This window comes from Fragaria vesca, linkage group LG5 (assembly GCF_000184155.1).
Source record: "Fragaria vesca subsp. vesca linkage group LG5, FraVesHawaii_1.0, whole genome shotgun sequence".
NCBI classification, from domain to species: Eukaryota; Viridiplantae; Streptophyta; class Magnoliopsida; order Rosales; family Rosaceae; genus Fragaria; species Fragaria vesca.
In genome coordinates, this window is record NC_020495.1 from 4960444 (window position 1) to 4981633 (window position 21190).

At 37.2% G+C, this 21190-nt stretch overlaps 2 protein-coding genes across 2 annotated transcripts; one reads left to right on the top strand and one right to left on the bottom strand.

Moving 5' to 3' along the window:
- The first annotated feature begins 2414 nt into the window (after positions 1-2414).
- LOC101302652 (probable calcium-binding protein CML22-like) lies at positions 2415-5923 on the top strand. The gene is made up of 5 exons (XM_004299061.1): positions 2415-2780; positions 4665-4904; positions 5002-5192; positions 5278-5452; positions 5565-5923. Exons 1-5 carry the CDS (start codon positions 2768-2770, stop codon positions 5675-5677), a joined length of 732 nt encoding a protein of 243 aa, XP_004299109.1. The 5' UTR covers positions 2415-2767; the 3' UTR covers positions 5678-5923.
- A 74-nt stretch (positions 5924-5997) lies between these two features.
- On the bottom strand, positions 5998-8717 carry LOC101302937 (receptor like protein kinase S.2-like). Its single transcript, XM_004299062.1, has one exon. The coding sequence runs from the start codon at positions 8708-8710 to the stop codon at positions 6179-6181; it is 2532 nt and encodes an 843-aa protein (XP_004299110.1). The 5' UTR covers positions 8711-8717; the 3' UTR covers positions 5998-6178.
- Positions 8718-21190: the final 12473 nt, after the last annotated feature.

Here is a 21190-nt window from a genome sequence, read left to right on the forward strand (position 1 = left end):
GAGAGAGAGAGAGAAGAGAGTGAGTGGCATAGTATGTAATTTTGTCAAAATTTTGGGTATTATGGTCATTATGCATTTAGAATTTGGATTAGGCTTGATGTTGTATTGTTTTGGGTTTCCGTCCTTATTTGTTTAAATCTTTTGAAATGTGGGTTTCCTGTGTTTTGTAACTGTTTATGGTAGTGAGATGTCATTTTCTAATTATTCTACTCCTAAGAGCATCTCCAACAGCTTCTTAATTTTCTTGATTTCTACAATTTTAGGGAATATTAAGCCTTTTTTAGGTCCAACAGCTTCTCCATCTCATTCTCTAAAATAGGGATAGAAAAGAAAGAGAAGCCTTCATTCCCTAAATTTGCAGCAAAACATTCCTTCCCCAAAATTAATTTTTTCACGTGCTCCAATGAGAAAAAGACAACAATATAATATTTTATTAGGTATTTTATTGTTACAGTAAAATAGATAATGTTTTTTTGCTATAATTAATGATGATATGATATATTTTATTGTTATATTAAATGCCGAAATCTCTAAAGTGGAGAAGCTGTTGGATTTTGAGCATAATTTTTTTAAAGATTTTAGCTTTTGCTTCCTCATTTTAGAGAAATTTTAGGGAAGCTGTTGGAGATGCTTTAATACAACTCAAGTTAACACCATGTTCAGGTCGGCGCATACACGTCAATCATAACCAATTTCTCTTTAGTGAGTCATAAAACGCTTTCATGGAGACTCTTTTTATAAGTATATCTGCAAGGAGCGCTCTTCAATAGGAACAAAATGGAAAGTAACAATATTTGCGTCTAGCTTCTCTTTTATAAAGTGACGATCAACATTTATATGCTTAGTACAATCATGTTATACTGGATTCTATGATATATCAATCGTTGTCTTGTTGTCAAAATAAAAAAAGCTAACACTTTTAGGTTTGACACCCAAATGACGTAACATATTTCTCAACTATAACAACTCATACACTCCATGAGTCATAACTCTGTACTCACACTCAGCACTAGATTGTGACACAACCTTATGTTTCTTACTCTTCCATGTAACCAAATTACCTCCCACAAAGGTAAAGTAACCTGATGTCAACCTCATATTTGTAAAATTTCCAGCTCAATCTGCATCTGTGAAGCCACAAACATCAAGAATGTTGTTGTGTTTAGAAAACATTACTCATCTCCTTGGAGCTGACTTCAAATATCTTAAAATTCTCACAACAGCATCCATGTGACTCCCACTCGGGTTATGCATGAACTGACTCACCGCACTCACTGCATATGCAACATTCGGTCGAGCATAGGTCAAATAAATCAAGCGCCCAACAAACCTCTGATAGCGAGCTCGATAAGTAAGCATTTGGTCTGGATATTCTGCTAGACTATGGTTCTGCTCAATAGGTGTGCAATCAAACATGCCTGTCTATGTCAAATGTACTCATCTGGCACAAGTAGATCCCTTCGCCGCCGCCGCCCCCCCTCCCTGGCCGACCGGCTACCTCAATCCCTAAGAAGTACTTAAGATCACCTAAATTCTTCATCTCAGACTTAGGGGTTAGTTGTCTCTTCAGTCTAACCATCTCAACAGTATCATTGCCAATGATTACCATATCATCGAAATAAATAATTAAGATCGTTACCTTCCCATGTTGATGCTTGAGAAACAAAGTGTGGTCTGAATTACTCTGTTTGTAACCAACTGTACGCATGAATAACGAAAACCTCCTAAACCAAGCACGAGATGACTGTTTGAGATCATATAAAGAATTTTTCAATTTGCATACAAATTCACCAGGAGAAGCAGCTACATACCCAGGTGGAAGACATGTACACCTCCTCAGCTAACTCTCCATGAAGAAATGCATTCTTGACATTAAACTGTCGAAGTGGCCAGTTTAATCTAGCAACAAAGGAAAGTAGAACCCGAATAGTATTCATTTCAGCAACACGAGCAAATGTCTCATTATAGTCTATACCATACGTCTGGGTAAACCCTTTTGTAACAAGGCATGCTTTATACCGATTCACCGATCCATCTGCATTGTGTCTCACGGTAAACACAATTTACCCTTAGGGTTTTTCCCTTATGTGTATTCATCAATTTAAACAATGTAGATAATTTGTACTCATATTTTCATCAATGAAGTATTTTCTTCTCGACATCGACGTGTCACCTATTTATCGTTAGTAGAAAAGTACTCCATTAGAAATTTAGGGACCCGAAATTTATAGACCATCTAATACATGAGTCTATCGTTTACCAGCGGAAGGTCTTGAATAAGACTCATACCATACCCGACGGAAATGGTATGTTCACCGAACAAAAAAAATCAGAAAACAATGAACTCCCAAAAGAAGAAGCACCAAGGAATCCGGATATCCTAACGAAGCCGAATCGAGGCTTAGAGATGGAAGTAGGGATAGGAACAAGCTCCTAGGAACAAAGCAAAAGTGAGTCATCACCAATGAAGCACAAACATTCCTTGCGTCATGAATCAAAAGAATCATGATGCTGCTGTTCTACTAAAGTCAAGTCGTACAATACTCTGGTGCCGTTAATCATATTTAAAAACAAAGGAAGTGTGATACATGAGGTTTAAAGCATAATACCTCTCTGTTCTCCAAAACCATAATGGCATCTCCACTTTACCATTCCTCTCCTACTTAATATCTTTCCCCTTCTTTTTTCTCATCATTCCGTCTCTCTGCTTTTCTTATTAGTCCTCTGTTTTTCTTAGCGTTCCTCTACTTCCACACCCCAAATTCGCATGAAGGCTTCGGGTGAGTATTTTCTCTTTCTTTTGCGGTGTTCAGTGTTAACAAGTTTATGTGAAAAAACCCATTATTTGATTTGTAAGATTGAAATTGGGTATTTCCAGAAAGTTTCTGGGTTCAATTGTGTGTGGTTGAATTCGAATTTGTTCAGGAGCTTATATGTAGCTTGTTCTTTTTCTTTTGCATCTTTAATTTTGGTTTCATGGTGTGTAATTCAAACTAGGATTGCATATCTCTGTTAGTCCTTTTAGCTGTGTTTATTTTCGTGTGTGCTAATTGAGGTTAGAATTAGATAGCGGTCTTGGAAACAGATCAATGATACCAATATTTTGTTGCTCCCCAGTTTTGATCAAAATGAGAAAGGGGAAAAGGGGAAATTTTTAGTCATGAATTGATTAACAAAGGAAGTTGTTTCTATTAGTCTTTTATTTGGTGGGCTTATTAAAGAATTTTTAGGGTGATAAAGGTTGTGAGTTTAAGCGGAATCGTAGACCTATTTTGTTAGTTTGAAAATGTAGGCTGTATAAGTGTGAGTGAGGTGATGATACCTGACTTGTGCTTCTAACTAAGAATTGAACTGTTAGAACAGTTCTAGTTACTTTGTATTTAGAAAAAGGAATCTTTCACTTAGGCGCAAAACTCAGTTATTACCATAAAACTCATACGGCAGGGCATATAAATGGTTAGAGATAGCAATGTCCAAAATTCAAGTGAGGGTTGTGAAAGAGGGAGTCAGTGGTGATGATACAGTACCTCTGTGCTTTTAAGATTTTGGTGACAACATTGAAGGATGTTTACGACATTGTATCTAGTGCTTCTGGTGCCAGCAGCAGTAATTGTAGTAGGGATGGTGGAGATGATGTCACCTGCATATCAATGTCCAATGACATCTTCAGTAGTGGGTAAATGATAAGAAACCACCATGATCATCAATGTCCAAACGTATATGTCGAAACATCATACTTTGGTACTGGACTACCATTTTACCCATTGTTAAGAAGTGTCTGTGCTAACTTTTCCCTATCGCATATCCAGATGCCTATAGCTATGCAATACCTGAACACTATAACGATTCCATGTGCACCTATTCTGCCATTAAGTAACACCAGGATCATTATTAGTATTAGAACTACGTCCATCATTAACCAAAGCCGGCCGGGGTAGTACCACTCCATTCTACCAGTTGCACTGCACTGCTATTGCCTTTTTCATCCTAAATCTTTTTGTCTTACTTTTCAAAAAGTGATGTAGCACACATCGGTAATCAGCCACAGAGTTGCTAGATTCTCAGATGGGGATAGCTAGCTTTGTTATCTAAAATAGATTTCAGAAAGTCTGAAGATAATCTGAAAAGTTTATTTTGAGGATCTGGTCAAATTACGTAGTTCTTATGTTTTCTGTACTTCGGAACTGCACCCCCTTCCCCCTCGCCGACCAAGTTGAGGGGAGTATATATATATATATGTATATATATATATATATGTATAGCAAAGCACCATGAAAAATTCTCTCCCCTAACCATTAACTTATTCAAGAGGCAAAACTGGTGATAGTGATTAAAATACTTGAGAAAACAAATGATTTGCAGATGATAGATGACGATCTAATAAATGCTGGTTTCGGTCATAAGTAAATATAAAAAAGATGTATGCTTTGGTTTCGGTCATAAGTAAATATAAAAAAGATGTATGCTTTTCAATCTTGATCATGGATGAGAGATAGTGGAAATTTATTATGTTCGGTTCAAGAGAGTAGTGTATTGTTATGAAAGAAACTTTTTAGTCTTTGAGTAACTGATGAATCAATCAAAACTGGGAAAATTTGGCAGGATCTAGGTTTCATCTTCTCTTGTTCAGCTTAAATTGATTTTCCCTTATGTCTTATGTAAAGGCACATCTCATCTTTGCTGTTCCGTGAAGACTTTGTCAGACAAAGTAGGAGGCATGCTTTGTTGTCGTGGTTCTGCGAACAAGTATAGCAGGCTAGATGCAAAGCTTGAAAAGAGAATGGCTGAATTTAAAAGAGTTTCTTCGGGCCAAAGCAACTTTAGGTCAATTGACAGCATAATTTTGAGGTTCCCTCAGTTTAGAGAAGAACTGAAGAACATAAGGAACGTGTTTGACTTGTATGGTAAGTTTTGACATGGTTGCTTACTCTTTACTAAGGTTTCATATGTTATCATGAAGGTGTACTGATTCTCTTTCTGTCTCTGCCTTCTCTCACATAGATGAGGACTCAAATGGAACTATAGACCGCGAGGAACTGAAGAAATGCTTACAGAAACTCCAACTCCATCTGACAGCGGAAGAGATTGAGGATCTTTTTCATTCATGTGACATGGATGGGAGTGAAGGGATACAATTCAATGAATTCATTGTTCTTCTATGTCTCATATATCTATTGAAGGACCCCAATACGGTATTCACCAATAAACTGCTTTCAGTTCTCCTTGAATGGAAATTTATGTTGGTCATCATAGTTAACGTATTGAGGATTCTTTCAGACATCGAAGATAGACTGTCCACAACTAGAAGCAACTTTTGATACTGTCATTGAAGTATTTGTATTTCTCGATAAAAATGGTGATGGAAAGCTGAACAAGACAGAAGTGGTGAAGGCATTGAATGAAGCTTCTCCACGGGAGAAATCTCCTTCTCATGTCAGCAGGAATCGATTTAGTAATGATTCTTTGCTTCCACAGTAAAATTGTCATATCTCCTTTCTTTTTACACTGACACAGATTTCTTATACTTTGTTTTTGTTTCTTTGTGGATTGATGACCTGTTGCAGAGGAAATGGATTGGGACAAGAATGGGAAGGTGACTTTCAGGCAGTTCCTCTTTGCTTTCATCGATTGGGTCGGAATTGAAACAGATGAAGAAATATCTCAAGAACAAAGTTAAGGCCAACAGTATACAGCACTGAATTAGGTTGCATAGCTGTTGCAATTGTGGTCAGATGATACAATAATGTATATTTCCAAAAGCCTCATAAGATTTGTATGAAACAGTTTAGCTGTTGTGCCATCTTTAGTTCATCTATGAATTCTGTAAAGGTTTTCTTATGAATCATCATGATTGCTAATATATGGAGAATATGATTGCATTGCGAGTTTGTGTTCTTTTAATTATTGTTATCAATGTTAACTATATTTATTAGCAAACTTGGATTTTTCCTTATTGTCTATGTGGATCATTGCATCTGATAAGGCAAGAATGTGTATCTATTTAGAGATCCACTACTTCCTCAGAAATATACATATGGAAGTCATTAACGTCTTTACACTCACACAATATCTAAGTTTCTAAAGCTAAAAGGTTAAAAGAGAAAATAATTATTTTCCATTACAGAACATACTGTAAATTTTATATGTGCTCACTCTTATGCTGCTGCTCGGGTGAGAATCATTGTATTCCTAGAGCTTGGATCCTCTTAATTAGTGACAGAGCAGAATCATTCACTCGTCTCCATTCTTCCCTACTTTCCTCTTTTCTGCGTAGTTCTGCCAAGCAGTTGTCATTCCCATCAAGTATTCGAACAACCTGCCTCATGCTCGGTCTTGATTGAGGATTAGAGCGTGTACAAGCAAGTCCTAGTTTGAACAGTCTCATCAGTTCCTTCTGATTGTAAACTCCATTCAACCTAATATCCGCCATTTCCTTATAAGTCTTTGTGCGTGCCTCAAATTCATGAACCCTCCTGACCAGTAGCACCTCAGGCCGCCTAAAATCAACTGCCATCTGTCCGGTGATGACCTCAAGCATTACTACACCAAAGCTGTATATGTCAGTCATTGTATTCACTTCTCCAGATTCCATGCATTCAGGTGACATGTAACCGAAAATCCCTCGAGCTGATTTGCTTGTGTCAGTAACTGCATGATGCCCATGGTCGTTCCGTGTCAAGAATTCAGCAAGGGCAAAAGAACTGAGCCTTGGATTCATGTCTGGATCAAGAATAACAGCAGAAGAGGTAATGTTTCTGTGAATAACTTGTTCGTCCCATTCCTCGTGGAGATAGAGAATCGCAGAAGCAAGCGATTTGATAATGTTGCATCTGTGACGCCATTGCAGGATTGAATTGCCAAATCTGTAATCTTTACTAAACAGTAGGTGGCTTAGAAGGCGATCAGCTAAATAATCATAGACAACTAGCATTTCTCCTTGCTCAGTGCACCAACCACGGAGCTGAACCAAGTTCCTGTGACGGAGCCTTCCCAAGTTTTGAAGTTCATTTGAGAATCGTGCCCGCAATGCAGGGCAAGTCTTCATGCCAAGCCGCTTTACCAGGACATGATGGCCGTTATTGAGAAAACCCTGGTAGGCTGTCCCAAAGTCCAGCTCTGCTACCCTCTGAGAATCTGCGAAATTATTTGTCGCAGATATGATCTCCATGTAGGATATTTCTCTTGGAGTTTCAACAAGAGGAAATGTTGCTTTCTTCTGTGGGAAGCTTTCAGTCGAGCTGACCTCACTGCTTCGACTGCTTCCATTTTCAGCAGTTGCATATATTGTTTCTCCGGTGGCTGTCACATAGTTCGATAGAATAGATGATGCAAAAGTTGCTGTTGTGGAGGCTATTGTGTACCTGGTGCTATAATTACTGGCAGAGGACAGAGAGATGTAGAGAGGCTGGCACTGAAACGATGGGAGGCCCGGCAGTTTGCCATAAATGTTGCCAGAATGTGCTTCCACAACCCATTTCATGTTTGGTCGCAGCTGCGGATTTTGAAGTGTGCATAGAAGTGCAAGATGCAACTGATACTCCATGTCAACAAGCTGATAAGACCCGTCTGGAATCCTACTGTCCCCTGCTTGTAAAAGCTTCCCTTCATCAGACAGCTTCCGGATCCAGTCTAGCAATATGATCTGATCATCTGGACAAGCGAGATCCACTGCCCTTCTACCTGACACAACCTCCATAACAACAATCCCAAAGCTGAAAACATCAGACTTCGCAGTAGCCACGCTTCGTTTCTGGAAGCTTTCCGGTGGCAGATACCCGATTGTTCCACCAATTTTAGTCGTTTCTGCTAGCCGAAACTGGTGGTTTTGCGTAGATGGTGTCTTTATCTCGTACTCAATCTCATGTTCCAGCCACCTTGCCAAGCCAAAGTCGCCTAGCCGAGCATTGAAATGTGAATCAAGCATCACATTACTCGTTTTGACATCCCGGTGAATGATCTGAGTTTCCAACTGTTCGTGGAGATAGTAAAGCGCTGCTGCCAAGCCACCGATTATGTTCCTTCTACGCTCCCAATTGAGAGGCACTGCTGCTGGAGACCCCATATTTTCAGGTCTCCTGAAAAGTATACGGTCAAGGCTAAGGTTTGGCATGTAGTCATAAACCAAAAAGAGCTGTTTCTCATGAACACACCACCCTCTTAGCCGGACAAGATTCCGGTGACGTAGATGAGCCACAGCCAGCAACTCCGCCACAAAGGTCTTCTCGAACCGCTCTCCTCTCTCCACCAAGCACTTCACAGCAACAAGAGTTCCATCACTAGGCAGAACAGCTCTGTAAACTTTCCCAAACCCTCCACTCCCCAAAACTTGTTCCTCACTGAAACCATTGGAACCAATATAAAGCTCCGAGAAGCTGAAGATCCTCGGGTTGTCTCCTCCGACCTTGTCCTTGAGCTCTATCCCATCCATGTCCTGAAACACCCCAGAATGGTTTCGGTGTCGACTCTTTCTCGTGTCATGGTGACACAGATTGATCCATTTCAGGTCGTAGAGCCTGCAGAGAGAGTCTTTGACAAAAGCACGAAAATGACTCATGCATTCATGACGGGTATGATTCTTTCTGATCTCCAACACCTCCGTGGTGGGATTGTGGTGGTTTTCTTGGTCCGGTGGCTCGATATCGTCGAAGTCCTCTGGTGGCAAAACGAAGCAGAGGTGGTTCAGCTTCAGCTGCATGGTGGTGGTGGACATGAAACTGATGAAAGGAGTAAGAATAACGTCTTGAACTCTGAATTCTCAGGACCGGCCCCAGAACGGAAGGTTTAGAATGGAGAATTTGGAGTTGTAAGCAGCGAGTAGATATAAATTTTCATGCTGGATATGTCTCAACAAGTTAGGTTGCATGGTTGAATGTATTGAATGCCGTATGAACCGGCCAAATTGGATTATGCCTACCCTTTTCAGCCTTGATATATCATGGTTTAATCAGTGAGCCTATGATGTCATATATTATAGAAGTTTCTTTTTATGTTATAGTCTTTCCAACACAATTCTCTTCTGGTTTTGGTTTTAATTAGAAAGAGTCAAAGTTTCTTTTTCAGTAATCTCACATGAGAATTAGAGTTCATATTCATTTGATGTTCATACCGGCCTACTGGGGGGCTTAAGTAAACCGCGTGGGACTATTCTTCAGATAGATGATCTTCACAGTTATCACCCAAAATATTTTTTATACGAAACGATTAAACAAATAACAAATTACAAAGAAAAACCTCTCACGCAGCCAGTGTCAAAGAGGTTGAAACTGACAGCAACAACATCACCGTGAGGAAAGTTAATATCCGAGGTACGAAGATCAAAAGAGCCATGAACCAGCTTTGCTAAACCATTGGCCACGAAGTTTACTTCACGGAAAATGTGACTGAAGCCCAGCTATCATAATATTACTATAATATTATTTTCTTCTTCTTCTTGTAATTAGTTAATTGACTTCTTATGTTTGATAGTTAATTCCAATACAATTACGATTGTTTGTCTGTTTTATTTGGTGCCGGTTTACGGTTGTGCGTTTCAATACTATATTGCACTACAATACGACTGAATGAGGTTTATCAAATTTTACAGTGACTGATTAATTTATTAGCATGTTAGTCTTTCCTTTTTGGAGTAAGGATGCTTAGTTGTGAGCCAGAGTTGTTGTCATTGGGGTCGTTTGTAATTTCAGTTTATAAGATAATCATCTAAAGTCTTCAGTATGAATTGTTTTAACAAGTGGAAAGTCCATATATAGGCTGTACTGCCAATCAAAAGTTGATAATCATATCATAATGAGCATCATGAATCAGTTATGTATGGAACTGAAAATGCAAATTTTATAAGATATTAAAAAAGCAAGAAAACAGTACTAAATATGTAGGGTGCCATTTCCAACACTTTCTCTTCTGTTTTTTGTTCTTCTGTAATTCCAAGGCACTGATTTTCAGAATCCCCACAGATGAACTTCAAACGTATTGATATCAAATTTATGGTGAAGACCTTATCCGAAGAACAGGGTACTGCGATGGACTCCAAAAATCACATGTATGACTGCAAGGATGGACCAGATAGAATTAATTAACTAGGGTCTTGTTCCAACACAGTAGACACAGTAGAATCCGTAGCTTTTGTGTCTTATATATAGTGAATAATTCATTTGCCAGTAGCTATATACAATCTAATCACCAGTAAATTGTTAGGCAATTTGAAATCTATTCAACCACCAATAGAGACATATGAATGACACCCTGTCTCCCTAAACCCACCACCAAGTTTAGTGCCTCCCTTAGATGGCGGACAAATTAAAACATGATTAAACAACTTGTTAATTTAGTGCATAACAACTCTCAAATGAAGAAAATTTCTATTTGGCTGGCCAATAAAAAAAAACCTGGTGTCGTAAAGTTGGTCGAACTGCCTAGCATGAAATTCTCATGTCTAGTTCGAGTATCAGTTCTCACCGATTCATGACTAGCAGGTTTGAGGAGATTTTAGGTTTTTGTATCTACGGGATAAGTGTGGTTCTGTTAGAATACTCTCCTAATGTTTCTGTTTTCTTATTGGGCGGTTGCAATTAAGGTCCCTCAAATCAAGCTATCTTTCTCTATCCGGATTAGGTAAAGTGACAATGGATTGTGACGGTATAAATCAACTTAAGAAAAGGATCGGTACGCAGAGTAGACAATGAAAATGGGACCATTTCTATTGGATTGGGTGGACTGCTATCTGCATGGTGCCCAAAATTTGAATTTGTTGGTTACTAGGTGTTGGATTGTTGTGATTTCTTGATATGTGAATGAGATGCATGGCAGTAGTTGGAGTTCGATTGGAAAAACAAAAAATTGAGTTTGGTTGCCTAATTCATTTACCTTTTTGGACTTTTTTTTGTTTAGTTTTCCATATCTCAAATTCTAGGTGATTATGTGTTTAATTTCTCAAGGTATGCCCACAAGGTATCCCAGAAGAAAAATATTCATATTCTACTAAAGTTAGGGTGAAACACAATAACTAATAGATTCGAGCAAGCTTTGTGTGTATGGTTTGAAATGATGAAGAACATTGCTAGACGTTATGTATTTGTTCTTGAATAAACAAATTACCATGAAGCATATATCTTGGAGTTTTGCAAGTTATAAAATCAATTCAAGGATAGGGACATGGCACCTAGTCCACTTAGATTGACATATTGAACATTTGAATGCAATTCTATAATATTAGTGTCTCTCTCCCACTCGTTGTAGCAGGATATAGATGGGGATTGGGTCTGAGGTTTTATGGCTAGTATGGGCTGTGGTGCATGTTTGATGCTAAAGCTTGTAGTTTTGATTGGGTTGCAACTCGCTGATTGATGGGAAGGGCAATATATTTGTATTCGATGATCCTTTATATTGTTTGGTTTTGGGTTTGAACAAACAAGCTCCAACACAAGATCACCTCTACCACCTCCACTACCACCATACCAGCTTTCGAACCCTACCAACTCGTGTGAAAGGCCAATACCTTAACTACAAAGCTGACGGGAAAACCAATATTCGATGATCGAGTTGCATCCTTTCAAAACGCTAGATGACATTGACAATTGCAAAGAAGTTGATCGATGTTAGAAAACACTCTGGTTATTGGCTCACAGCCTCACACCAAAAGACCAAGTTCTTTGGTCTGTGTTTTAGTTTAATTTGTAATAGAGATAGTAGTCTGTTACTATACCTTTGTTACGTGTAGTTGATTTACTTATCTCTTTGTTTTCTTGTATTGTTTGGGCACATTTTTTGGGCTCATGTTTGGGTTTATCCCTCAATGAATTTATTTCATTTCCAAAAAAAAAGGACCAAGTTCTAGACTTCTAGCTATTAATTTCATAGTATGATGACAAATGATTTCACAAATATGTTCTCTACTCACCATGTTGTTGGTGATTGTCTCTGGGAAGACTAAATATTTGTGGCTCATTTGGTCGACTTTCAACTCTTATCGGGTCTAATTTATATTCTCTAATCAGATGAGTTTAAGGATAAACTTCATTATCTAATCTATAGTGTATTGCATTTCTGTTGTCAGATGAACTTCATCATATTCATGTAATCAGATACTGTGTTGGTGTAGTTCAATTTTTTTTTTTTGTAAATGAATAATTAATTAATCAACGAACAAGCCAATTACAAAGCATGCAAATGTGAGACCGAAATTCGACTAAAAACAAAGAGCATGAGTCTCTAACTCGATTAAACTAGAAAGAGTGAGTAGAGACCGATAACTTGTTAATCTATGGACCAGATGCCCAACATACGAATACAATAATGAAACGATACCAACAAATCTACCAACCACACCACCCATGCTTGCTAATATTGCCGCCAACAACCATGAGATAGTGAAAAGTGCTAAATCAGAGCAATGATGCCTGAGTAACTGATGCTAATCGAATCATAGTGCACAAATCATATGAAAACCCACAACCCAGTGGAAGAACTCCCTCAAAAAAACATCATACAATCCACCATCGAAACTCAAGCCATAAAGTTTTGTAGCTGACGTGAGAGAACCGAGAACCAAAGAAAATGGGGGGGGGGGGCCTTTAAATTCAGAGGACGCAACGGTTCGAGTGAATATATATACCTTATGTTTATGTTGATGTCAATTATGTAATTAAAGTTATTAAACCAATAAAAAAAATTTCTTTTTGAAAAAGAGAAATCCTTTATATATAAAATTCAAAAGTTACAACCGTGGGAGTGATCGGTAGCTAGTGAATATAAAATATCAATATTAAGACTAATTATCTCTGGAAATGATCCACTCGACTAATGACACAAACTTGACTAAGACCCTAAACCCTTTGCTTAAAAAGGAAAGACGACTAAACTCAACCAAATTAAGGAAAATAAAAAACAAGCTTATGCATAATAAGAACCCAAGCCCAACCTACAATCCAAAAGGTCAGAACAGAAAGAGGGCAAACTACGCTCCTGGCCCAGGTTAGCAAATGCATTGCGCCGCCCTCTAAATATGCTCCACCACCGCTGATGTCTGGCCATGATTTTATATTTGACGTCGTCCTAACTATTGGTGAGCGATGTTAATCGTCATGGTTTCAAGCCCAATTCCATCATCACCTAAGAATTCTTCCGCGAGATATGAACAAGCCCAAGCTTCCGATCTTGAGCCTGACCTAATGACCTCCGACCGCCATCAGACAACACTGGGCCGTCTCAACAACGTAGACGTAACAGAAGCCTCACACACTATTATTTTATAAATACAATTCTTCCGTTAGCCCGTAAACCATTTTTCTCTTTGATTTCCTTCCCCATGAAGATCGTAGCATAACCCCTCCCTACACATAAAACAAAAGAGGAAGTGCTCCTTCCCAATCCAAATTTTAGAACCGGAAACATACACACCAACCAAATTACCTGTCCGACGGCTGCACACAAGGTGAGATGGCTAAGCCAAGGCTAAGGCAATTCAGACATGCACTATTGATCACTCACAACAATAAGAACGGTAGAGAAAGTTTTTCCTAGGGTTACATAAGCTTTTTTAGTCATCCACAATTCCACATGATATGTGTACATATACATCTCGTTCAATTGTGAGAGAAATGTTTTTTTTATTTATTTATTCATTTTTTTATATTTTTTAATTTTTTTGCAATGACAAAATATTTATATATAAATCAAACTAAAATACATAAACATGACACTAGATCCACTAATGGGGCTGGATAAACAAACCTGTAACATCAGAACAACTACAAGCTTCAACCACAAGAGCAGATGAATCAGAAGCAAGAGGCACAGGTACGTTGCCACCACCAACACCACCGAAAAGTGACACCAGACAATCTGCTGGTGAAAACTCAGAGTTGAACCAATAAAATCTCGTGCAAGAACTGTAGTACATAACCCATCCAAGGATTTTCATAACCCAATATCTTTGAACGATACAAAACATCCTCTAATACTAAGAACATAAAATAAAAGACTTTAAAAAGAAGAAGAGATGAGAGAAAAAGAACCGATCAGCAGAGGGATTGAAGACAGACAAACATGCAGCCTCTTTTTGCACGACCATATTCATCAGATTTAGGTGCGATAACAAGAAAACCATGTTTAAACAGACAATCCAAACAACGGTTAGAAAGCAAGTAACGTAAATCTGTCACACCCCGAATTTTGGATAAATATTAATAAAAATCCAAATTCAAGGCATAATAACCAAAAAAGATTTCTAACTCCTGTAACATCCACATTTATCTAAAAAACAAAACCTAAATTAGACCGTCAATATAGACCCAAATCTTTGGGTCATATATTATATTCCGAAGTTTACATAACTTGAGATGTCAAATAAAGGTCACGTTCTAAAAAGCTTACTACAAATCAACAATTCAATAATAATAAAAGATTCAACTCTTTACAAGCAGTTTCAAGACCTCTACGTCTCTATAATACCCTAGATTTTTATATCAATTTTTCTTGTATTATTTCCAGAATTAATGAAGCAATATTTATGGAAATTCTTATTGGTTGTGCGAAGTTGAAGTTCGGGAGTATTTTTTAGGTGTTTTGTCTTTTAAGAGACCAAAAAGTTGACTTTATTTTTCGTAAGTTATTTTCGAAAACTTCGTTCATGAAAGTTGTAGAGTTTGGCGATACGAGTTCGTAGACGCACGACACGCATAAATCAGATGTCGTATGAGAAAGTTATTGTTAGAGGAAGTTAGTTTTCAGTTTTGGAAAGAGTATAAGTAGAAAAATGTGTGGGAGTTATTTTTGGGAACCCTAAAGTCAGCTCTCTCTCTCTTCTCTCTCTTCCTTTCCCGAGCTCACCTGCGCACCCAACTTTGACCGCAGCTATCTCCGTCGTCCGGCCACTGATTAGACCGCCGCCGGTCCTGTTCGACTCACACGGACGTCCACTTCAATTCTGGGCTGGTGTGGCGCGGTGCAAGCCGGAAACAGAGCTCTTGGCCGAAAAAGAGAGGTGCTGTGTCACTGGTCGGACTTACCGTTTTCGACGGCGACGAGGAGCAACCATAGGTGAGTTTTGGTCATCTCCTCCTTCTAGTTATGGCTAGGCATAGATTGAAACAAGTTGTTGAGGTTTTGAGCCCGGATTTGTAGGTTTAGTTTTTGATTTCGGGTCGGTGCTTCGGGGCGTTTTTCGGCTGATTCCGGCCAAATTGGTTCAACTGTCAAGTATAAAAGATGTTTCCCTCCCTTCAATCTACAACTTTGATGTTTTGAGTTTTCTCAAATTCGGAAGTTGGTAGTGGCGCGTGGGGCCCACTCGCCGCCGCCTGTGGTGGTGCGTGGCAGCGCGTCCGGCAGTGTTTGTGGCTTAGTTTGTTGTGTTTTAGCTAGCTCTTGTTGTTGTGAGCTTGTTGAGATGTAGAATTTCTAGGTTGTGAGCAAGGTTTGTATGTTAGGACTTTAAGTTTGATATTAAGCTTGGTTGAGGTTTGAGTTAGAGTTTGAGGATTAGAGGCAGCCTTATTTGGGGTCGTTAAGTTCGATGACTTTGGAAAGTTGTCCTCCTTTGAGCTAATGGTTAGTTTAAGGGTGTTGTGTGTTCCTATAGTACCTTGGTTAATAAGGTTATTAATTGTGTGATTTTAGGTGATTTGTGAAGTTGTGATTTGGCTTGCTCTTGTGTTTTGTGGAAATCGCAACGAGATTATTTAGGTGAGTAAATCTCACCAAGGTTCACTTTTGAACCAAGTTTTATTATGGTCATTTGATGATGATAATGATTATGATGTTGAATTTAATACTTTGCTATTATTTTTTTTAAAATATATGAGCTTAATCACCAACAACTCATAGGTAAGATAAAACAAGTTTTCCTTATATGTTATTTTTGAGGTTCATGTGATCATAATTTTATTGATTATTGATATATTATTCTTGTGGAATATCTATATTTGTTCATGTAAATATATCTATGTGGAAGGATATAATTTATGATGTGATCTTGTGTTGTTGATTATGATATTGTGATATTGTGATTGTTGAATAAATTGGCAAAACGGGTTCCAAGCCTTTAATCGGGTGATTGGTTACGGTTAAGATGCTATTTATTATTTTGTTTTTTGATATTGGACAGTCAAACCGGGTTCCAAACCTTTGACCGGGTGATTGGTTACGGTTAGGAATAGAGCTCTAGTTCGTCAGTCGGTGTAGGTCATGGGAGATACCTTATGGTATCTGGGACCCATGGGTACACAAATTGTTGTTGTAGGTTATGAGAGGTATTTATTAATATCTGGGACTCATGGGTACATGTTTTTTGTAAAAGTGTTGAAATTGTGGTTTTATTTATAGATCTAAAATGTTGCTTTTGGGATATATTTGGACGTTTAAAGTGTTGTGTTATTTTTGAGAGATTACTCATACTGGCTTTTTAGATTACCGGGTTTGTTGTTTACAACCCGGTGCACCAATTCTTGGTGTAGGGGTTAGACCTGCAGGTAAGGATCAGCAGGGTTGAGGTGGAGACTTAGTGGCAGAGTTTTTGTTGGGTTTTGTTGATCACTGTATATTTTTATATTTGGGGTAGACAGTATTAAACTCATGTGACTGTTTTCATTTTCTTGACTTTCAAGTTTATGTAAACAAGGAAATGTAATATTTAACTCAGTGTGAGTTGTGTGACATTTACATTTTCGCATTGAATTTAGTTCTCCTTGAGGTTTATTTTGAAATAGGTTTTGAGATTATAATATTTTAAGTTATATCATGCCAAAATTTTTGAAAATTTTTCAAAAATTTGGGGTGTGACAGTCTCAATCTTGAAAATTCTCTCCTGTAAAATCAACCTCTACATCATGGATTGGTGCACCGGGTTGTAAATAACGAACCTGGTAACCTTTAAAAACTCGTATGAGTAAATTTAAATTAAAAGACTCATCCCAAAATCACATAAGGTAAAACCGGGAATTCCTGCATTAGACACTGAGTTCAGGAAATTGCCTAAACGTAAGAGAACTCAACATAAAGTAAATAAGAAAACACGACAATTCAAAATCACTCAAAATCATAAATGAATCCTGCAAATAGTGTAGTTCAGGAATTCCACTAAAATCACACAATTAAGATTAAAGAATCTCCTGGGGAAAAACATAGTTTATGAGATACTCAAAACAAGGAATTTAAATGACAACACGTAAGAACATCACACAATCATTTCTCCACCCTTACTTATGAGTTCGTCAACACTTAGTCATCCCCCATAAGTAACTAGACAAACACGTACTCATGGGTTCGTCAACACTTAGTCATCCCTTATAAGTAACTAGACAAACACGTACTCATGGGTTCGTCAACACTTAGTCATCCTCCATGAAGTACCGACAGACAGACTAGAGCTCTAAACTGACCGTAACCAATTACCCGGCCAAAGCTTGGTTCCCGGTTCACTGACACCACCACGAAGGCTCCTAATCACCACTAAGACACACAACCACAACTAATGCACACAATCACTATTAAGGCACACAATCACAACTAATGCACACAATCACCACTAAGGCACAATTCCACCATTCAAGCATAATTCTTTTGACTTAGAATATCTAATAAGTCACAATTAGCTCAACTTAGACATCACAACAATTACTCATCCAAATGACATATCTCAACAAAACATGTTATTACCTATTCACATGAAGTGTAATGTACCAACATCAATAGAACCAACACAAGCAACACCTCATTATAATATACCTTTTCACACACACACACACACACACACACACACACACATATATATATATATATATATATATATATATATATATACAGGGCCCTTCCAATGAGGGATTCCTATTTTTTGTCACTTTTAGGGATAAGCCTACACCATTAGATCTGTTTTTTAATGAACTTGGATGGTTGAGATTAAAACAAAAAACTTAACACTTATGTCAAACCTACACCGTTCAAGATTATTAAAACTAAACCAAACATTTGGATGACTTAACGATCACCAAATTTTCTGAAAATTTACAGAAGTGATCTACTCATATACACTTACAAACTGAACGGTGAAGATGTGATTTAGTGATCGGGAAGTTTGTCAAATACTCTATCTCTAGAAATGAACAAAAAAAGGGATCCCTCATTGGAAGGGTCCTGTATATATATATATATATATTATATATATATTTATATAATCATTTATTTTATATATGCTTCCGTGTTGTGGTGTCAGAGCCAAAACGGCCTGATATAGTTAACCATCCAAAACCTCCAACCCCAGGTGGCGGATTACCGCCTAGGAGTGGCTCTGGAGTTTATCTCAAGTCATTTATATTAAACTTCTCAATCCCCAGATGGTGGACTACCGCCTAAGAGTGGATCTTGAGTTGATCTATTTTTACTTATTTTGTGAAGTGTTATTGATTCATGTCCGTTCATTTTAAGGATTTTTGTTTTATTTTCTTTTCCTTATCTCTTTTTGAGCCCTGTTACTCTCGTCAACCAAACAATAAGTCCTGGTCCAAACACTAAGTCCCATGTGAGGCATGAGCGGATGCAGCATGAGCGGTGTAGAGAAAGTAATAGTCTTTAGGATCTTAAGCCAAGAATCTTAAAACCTCCTATCTTTTTAGTTTCGGTCCAGTTTTCTCTTCTCTTCCCAAAATGAGTCGACTTTTTAGATCTAACTCAATCACTTCTAGTTCGTCTAGGTCCTCCCTCAATAGAATCCCAGATATAGTCAACAAAGAACAAATAGAGTTTCAGTCAAACGATAACATAGACATGAATGACTGGAATATTCCTAGAGTTCCTAGTCATGAAATTTATAAGAAAAAATGGAGCTTTCTTCATTCAAAAGTGAACACCATATTAAATCCGTAGAACAAGTTTATGCCTAGTAAACAACATGAAACTTGCCAACTTTTTAGTCCTGAATCAATTAAGAAACATAGAAAAGATGGTCATAATTTCCTCCATATTGGATTAGTCCAAATCGGTGTTAAACCTTTAACTAGAAAAGGTCTTAATGCCTCCATTCTCTTATGTTTAAGAGATGCAAGGTTTATTGATTTTAACGATAGTACGCTTGGATTAATTGAGTCGAGTCTGTTTAATGGTCCAGTTCATTTCAATTGTTTCCCAGATTTTACCATTAACCTTAGTGACCCTCATATCCTAAAAGCTTTGACCCTCAATGTTAAAACTTCAGGTTATCATGTTCTTGAAGGAACCCAACCTGTAGCCTTAATATATAGAATCCATTATAAAGTCACCGACACAAATATGAATTTCCAAGCTATTAGTAAAAGTCCCAAAAACCATACTCTCTTAATTCAAAACAGTCAATAAAACGCCAATATTAATATACCACACACAATCAGATGGTCAGATGTCCATCTTCCTTCTGAATGGTCTCTCACTAGTAAGAATCACCCATCCAATGTGCAACATAGTCTTTCTGATTTAGACGGTATTCAACAGTTTAATGATGGCATAGTAAGAATTAATTTTCAAAACTCCAGGATCAGTCAAAATTCAAGAATTCAAGAAATAGGAAATTCCTCCAAACATTCTTTTGCCACTGCTAGACATTCATTTGCTGGTTCCACTACAGCTGAAACAATGTTTAGACAAGAATATGATTTGGATAAAGAAATTAAAAATATTAGGATTAAAGAATTAGAAGAAGAATTGCAAAAGCTCAAAATTAAAAACATCAGTTTCTACTATCTTATAGGAATCAGAAAGAGGGATACCTAAGCATGGTAGGGTTTTAACATGGCTCTTAATTTCTTTGACTAAGAATGTATGAACTGATGTCCAAGGAGAAGGGTTTTTTTTGTAGCCTATCAAATAGAGGTTTGCAGTGTTTCTTAAGGTTTTTGTAAAAATCAGCTACATAATTTAAAGATCCTAAGAATCTTTGTAATTGATTTTTATCTAAAATGACATCTGGAAATTTATCAGCACATTGTATTGCTCTATCAATTGGTCTAATTTGGAGTTGGTGAATATTAAATCCAAGAAAACAAATATTGGTTTGGAATAATTTGATTTTTGAAGCAGAAACAACTAAACCATTATTCTTTATTATGGAAAAGAATTGGTGTAAATGTTTTCAGTGTTGATCAATTGATTGTGAAAAGATTAAAACATCATCAATGTAGACGATGGAGAAATGACTATAAGGATTGAATATGTCATTCATTATGTTTTGGAATTTGCTAGGAGCATTCTTTAAGCCGAATGGCATAACATTCCATTCATAATGACCAAAGGGCGTGACAAATGCACTTTACTGATTTGGATCTGCCAAAATCCTAACTTCATATCAAATTTACTAAAGATAACAGATTTGTTTAACCTGTTAATGAGATCTTGTTTATTAGGAATAGGATACCTGATCCATTCCAAGACTGTGTTAAGAGGTTTATAGTTAATAACTAACCGAGGAGTTCCTCTTTCGAGTTCAGCATTTTTCTGAACATAAAAAGCTGGGTAAGACCAAGGGATTTATTAGGACGAATAATGTCTTTGTTGAGTAAATCATTAATTTCGTTTTTACAGAAATCCATAATCACTCATTTGGATTGGACGAGTTTTAGTAGGGATATTTTTCTCACTGAATTCTTTGATGTAAGAAAGAGAAACAATATGTTTTTTTCTATGCCAAAAGGCAGTAGGAATATCAGAACATATTTATTTGATAATTTTTTCTTCGAAAGTTTTGATTTTTTGCTAAAGAAAAGAGTTTTGGAGCTGATTTTCAATTCTTTTGAAATTAATTTTTTCTTGAAGAAAGGCTATTTGTTTATTTTTTGCTTGAATGCAACTAAAGGTTTTTGAAATATTATTTTCTTGAAATGCTTTCAGAGCATGGATTTCAAGGTTAGAAAGAAAAGTAAATTTAACTGGTTCATCAAAAAGGTAGATAATAATACCATCATATTCTGTGTTGAAGGGGTAAATTAAAGTAATGAATGAAAGTCCTAAAATTACTTTATCGGTTAAATTTTTTACCAAGACAAACAGAGTTTTGAAACAAACATTGTTTTGACATATATGGGCTTTAGGGATTTCGTATTTAATATTCATTTTTGTTTCATTGGCTGAACGTAAAGACTCTTTTGTTTTTTCAAAATATTTTGAAGGTATTAAACCTTCTTGAATGCAGTTAAGATCTGCACCGGAATCAATAAGGGCTGTTATTGTTATT

Bases quoted from the DNA above. Each gene is read 5' to 3' on its own strand.
- LOC101302937 (XM_004299062.1), bottom strand. From the start codon at position 8,710: ATGTCCACCACCACCATGCAGCTGAAGCTGAACCACCTCTGCTTCGTT.
- LOC101302652 (XM_004299061.1), top strand. The intron at 4,905-5,001 runs GTAAGTTTTGAC...TCTCTCACATAG, and splicing joins GAACGTGTTTGACTTGTATG to ATGAGGACTCAAATGGAACT. The intron at 5,453-5,564 runs GTAATGATTCTT...GACCTGTTGCAG, and splicing joins TGTCAGCAGGAATCGATTTA to AGGAAATGGATTGGGACAAG.